Source organism: Austrofundulus limnaeus, unplaced genomic scaffold (assembly GCF_001266775.1).
Source record: "Austrofundulus limnaeus strain Quisiro unplaced genomic scaffold, Austrofundulus_limnaeus-1.0 Scaffold340, whole genome shotgun sequence".
Taxonomy (NCBI): domain Eukaryota; kingdom Metazoa; phylum Chordata; class Actinopteri; order Cyprinodontiformes; family Rivulidae; genus Austrofundulus; species Austrofundulus limnaeus.
Window position 1 is genome coordinate 308,076 of NW_013952742.1, and position 5,037 is coordinate 313,112.

The following is a 5,037-nucleotide window of genomic DNA, read 5'->3' on the forward strand; positions in this document are numbered from 1 at the left end:
GTCGCACACAGGGGGCTCGGGGGGTGGGGGTTGCTGCCATGATGCAGTTTACTTGGCATCTGAAAACATATTTCCTCAAAGGTATTTTTAATCTGAAAAGAGCTTCACTGAGTGAGAAGTAGTGGATCTCAGCAAACAGTTAGTTTTCACTTTCAGTTTCACCCGAGAGCCTGCAGGAGTCATGGGTGTGCTCTGACATGAAGAAGTTCAGCTTAAAAACACGTCCCAAGGGTGTTTCTGGTCCCAAAAGGTGTTTCTGGTACCCACCTGTCGTTTTGCTCCTCAGCATGGCTTCATAAAAACACTGCAGGATTTCTCAAACATGATGAATGAGTCAGAGCAAGGCTTTGGACATGTTTTTTATGAGAGTATAACACTATAACATGATATAAAACTCAAAAAAGTTGATTTTACCTGATATTGTCCCTTTAAGTACCGACCAAATTCTGTCGGTTCTACCGAGTATCTATTCATGTAACATCAAACGGTACCATGTTTCGGTACCTAAATGCATCGTGGCGACCGTATTGGCGTAAGAGGGGGAGATTTTTCATGCTTGTCATGAACGCAGCATCGCACAAGAGTGTAATGACGTCAGCTGGTTCAGTAAACAGAGCTCAGAACGTGGCTCAAAGCCTCTCAGCTCCTGGAATAAAACTCGCCCAACAGACCACCTCTGAATTATCTGGTGGATTAATTATCTTGTGARCABGACGTTCACTTGCTCAAAGTAAATAAAGTACCACCACTTTCATTTCATCCAGCATTAAACAGAGACCAGCAGAGGAAAACAACAGAGGCACTTCCCTACAGTCTGAACACGTCTGACCTAAAGAGCACAAGCAGCCAACAAGTGTTGGACGTGTTCTGGATGTTCAAAATGTAGCTTAAATACCTTTGATTTATTTTAACTGCATCCTCTTTTATTTGATTTAAACTGATTTGTTTTCCATGGACCTCCATCACACATGTTTCTAGTGATGAAATGACATCAATAGAAACACGTGGAGCTGGATTTTAATTTGTGTCATAAGATAAAACAGTCTGTTGTTTTCAACAGTTTTCACCTTAAAGATATAAGTTACACAACTGATGTTACAATACAAAGAGTTGGATGTTGTCTTGATATTTGTTAAATTTTAATATGTATAAAAAGTAAAAGTTTACTATTAAAAAACAACAACACACGAAGTACCGAAAATTGGTACTGTTAAGTACCTGTACCTGTTCCCAGGTACTGGATATTGGTACAGAATCGATTCAAATGTGAAAGGTACCCATCCCTATGTACACCTGTAGATGTCTGCCACAGCTGAGTTTTCTCCTGTCAAACTGGAACAACCGGACACTACGGTTGTTTTAAATGGACAGGTGTTGATCAGGGGTCTTCTTTGTTTCCTGTCATCAAGGACTATGCCAGGTGATCGGCATGTATGACTACGTGGCTCAGAACGATGACGAGCTGGCCTTCCAGAAGGGTCAGGTGATCACGGTGCTCAACAAGGACGACTGTGATTGGTGGAAAGGAGAGCTGAACGGGAGGGAGGGTCTGTTTCCCAGCAACTACGTCAAACTGACCACCGACACTGACCCGAGCACTCAGTGTGAGTACAAACACACGCCGCTTGCATCACATGAAACATACTAACACACTCTCAGCCTAAACACACAGAAACACACACACTTACACACCCCCAGAGCCAGGTGTGGAGATGCTGTCCCACTCTCAGTCTTTGACCCCAGGCTGCTCTCACCTTTCATCTTCACCATCCTTTGGGCCTCTTTGATAACCCCTCTCTCATGCACCACCTCTGGGTGGTGTCTGTTTGTCTGTATGTTGTGTATGTGCATGGATGTGTGTGTTTGTTGCATGTAACCTGCACACACACCCCTCTTCTATCTGCATGTTTCCCTCAGCATGAACCTGTCTCGACTTAGAGCAAAGACAACAGATACAACTGTTCTTAAACATTTGTACATTGGAGTTTAAGCTGACAAAAACTGAAACTCTCTAGTTTTTATCTTTTTATTTTGGTGACACATTAAATAATTTCTTACTCACAATTTAAAAGTTCAGAGATTTACAGTGGTTTGCAAAAGTATTCATACCCCTTGAACTTTTCCATATTTTGTCACATTACAACCACAAACATAAATATATTTCACTGGAATTTAATGTGAAAGACCAACACAAAGTGGTATACAATTGTGAAGTGGAAGCAAAATTTTACATGAATCAAAACATTTTTTACAAATAAAAAACTGAAAAGTGCGATGTGCAAAAGTATTCAGCCCCCTTTTCCCTGAGTGCAACCAATTGCATTCAGAAGTTGCCTGATGACTGCTAATGACTCAAAAGGGTCCACCTGTGTGTAATCTAATCTCAGTACAAATACAGCTGCTCCGTGAYGGCCTCAGATGTTGGTTAAGAGAATATTGGGGAGCTAACAGCATCATGAAGTCCAAAGAACACACCAGACAGGTTAGGAATATGGTTCTGGAGAAGTTTAAAGCAGGCTTAGGTTATAAAAAGATTTCCCAAGCTTTGAACATCTCACGGAGCACTGTTCAATCCATCATCCGGAAATGGAAAGAGTATGGCACCACAGTAAACCTGCCAAGACAAGGCCGACCACCTAAACTTACAGGCCGAACAAGGAGATCACTGATCAGAGAGGCAGCCAAGAGGCCCATGGTGACTCTGGATGAAATGCAGAGAGCCACAGCTCAGGTGGGGGAAACTGTCCACAGGACAACAATTAGTCGTGCACTACACAAATGTGGTCTTTATGGAAGWGTGGCAAGGAGAAAGCCATTGTTAAAATAAAACCATAAGAAGTCCCGTTTGCAGTTTGCCAGAAGCCATGTTGAGGACACAGCAAACATGTGGAAGAAGGTGCTTTGGTCAGACGAGACCAAAATTGAACTTTTTGGCCACAATGCAAAACGCTATGTGTGGCGGAGAAAGAACACTGCACATCACTCTGAAAACACCATCCCCACTGTCAAATATGGTGGTGGCAGCATCATGCTCTGGGGGTGCTTCTCTTCAGCAGGGACCGGGAAGTTGGTCAAAGTTGATGGGAAGATGGATGGAGCCAAATACAGGGCAATCTTGGAAGAAAACCTGTTGGAGTCAGCAAAAGATTTGAGACTGGGGCGGAGGTTCACCTTCCAGCAGGACAACGACCCTAAACATAAAGCCAAAGCTACAATGGAGTGGTTTAAAAAAAGAATATTCATGTGTTAGAATGGCCCAGTCAAAGTCCAGACCTAAACCCAATTGAGAATTTGTGGCAAGATCTCAAAACTGCTGTTCACAAACGCTCTCCATCCAATCTGACTGAGCTTGAGCTGTTTTGCAAGGAGGAATGGGCAAGAATTGCAGTCACTAGATGTGCAAAGCTGGTGGAGACATACCCTAAAAGACTTGCAGCTGTAATTGCAGCAAAAGGTGGCTCCACAAAGTATTGACTCAGGGGGGCTGAATAATTTTGCACATCGCACTTTTCAGTTTTTTATTTGTAAAAAATGTTTTGATTCATGTAAAATTTTGCTTCCACTTCACAATTGTATACCACTTTGTGTTGGTCTTTCACATTAAATTCCAGTGAAATATATTTATGTTTGTGGTTGTAATGTGACAAAATATGGAAAAGTTCAAGGGGTATGAATACTTTTGCAAACCACTGTAACTTTACGGTCATGTAAAATAAATAAACACAAGTTATGATGGGTTTAACTTAGAGAAGTTTAGTTTGATAATTAACGTTTATCTGGTTTTAGCAAACACAACATGAAAGTGTAGCAGAAATGATGTAAAAGAACCGACATGTTCAGGAAGTGGAAGATTAAACCAGATCAGGGTTCTTCAGTTGGAGGACTTTTAATCAACTTTGTTTAATGTTCTGATGGTTGATAAAGGAATGTGTATGGTCTGTCAACCAGGGTTCACGCAGGGTCTTAAAAAGTCTAAAATTTGAAAATCAAAATTTTAGGCCTAAAAACAGTCTTAAAAACAGCCAGATTTTCATCCAAGGTCTTAAATTTAATTTTGTCAAGTCTTTATTTTTTTACTTTTGATCACTCCCGGGAAGCGTTGGCTGAATAATAAACAGGGTAGAGTGCAGTAATCACAGGTTGATGTGATCTGTCTTCATGAAGTAAGTTTTCTACTGATCTTGGTACGTGATTAAACTACAAATCTCGTGATAACTGTTGGCAAAAATGTCCCAGTTTACTTTTATGTTTTCAAACTCTTTGCCAGTACAAGCCCCCGCATACGGCAGCTTGTTCACCTGCCCAAAAACCAAAGAAGTTCAGTCACAGGGTTCATGTCAGGTCTTAAAAATGTCTAAAATTTTAAAATCAAAATTTTAGGCCTAAAACAGTCTTATAAACACTCAGATTTTCATCCAAGGTCTTAAATTTMATTTTGTCAAGTCTTAATTTTTTCTACTTTTGATCATTTCTGAGAACCTTTGGCTGTAGGGCTGCAACTAACGATTATTTTAATAATCGATTAATCTGTTGATTATTTTTTCAATTAATCGATTAATCAGCCAAATCATTAAAACACTTAATTACATGAATATGAGTAGATATAAATTAAGTTCACTCTTTAAGGATGCAAGTTATTGATAATGAATTAATCTGAAGTTGATTTATCTTATAGATTGATTAAAAATTAATTAATAAGCAGCCATTTTTAAAAAAAAACAGAGTTTTCTCTTAAATCAAGAGGGTCTTCCCATAAAATGAAGGATTTTTTTATAATCTCCTGAAAAAAAAAACAGAAGCACATAATACATATTTTAACAATTTATTTTGCCAGCTGTATTAAATACTGACTGAAAAAAATGTGTATTTCTCCTACATGAAACGTAACAGAAATTTAATAGGTTGCTGAATGAGGAAAATAGAATAAAATATTATTTTTAGATGTAAAACTATTATTAATTTATTAAAATTAGAATTTATTTGAATTTAACTTTTATAATTTTTCTCTAATTCTTGACTTTTTGCTCGTTCTTGTTG

At 39.0% G+C, this 5,037-nt stretch overlaps 1 protein-coding gene across 1 annotated transcript in view; it reads left to right on the forward strand.

Moving 5' to 3' along the window:
• itsn1 (intersectin 1 (SH3 domain protein)) overlaps positions 1 to 5,037 on the forward strand; it is a gene marked incomplete in the record, with an annotated part of 125,364 nt that overhangs the window by 65,394 nt on the left and 54,933 nt on the right. Inside the window, 1 exon segment of the mRNA XM_014022733.1 lies at positions 1,410 to 1,604. Coding sequence (XP_013878187.1) covers positions 1,410 to 1,604 — 195 coding nt within the window.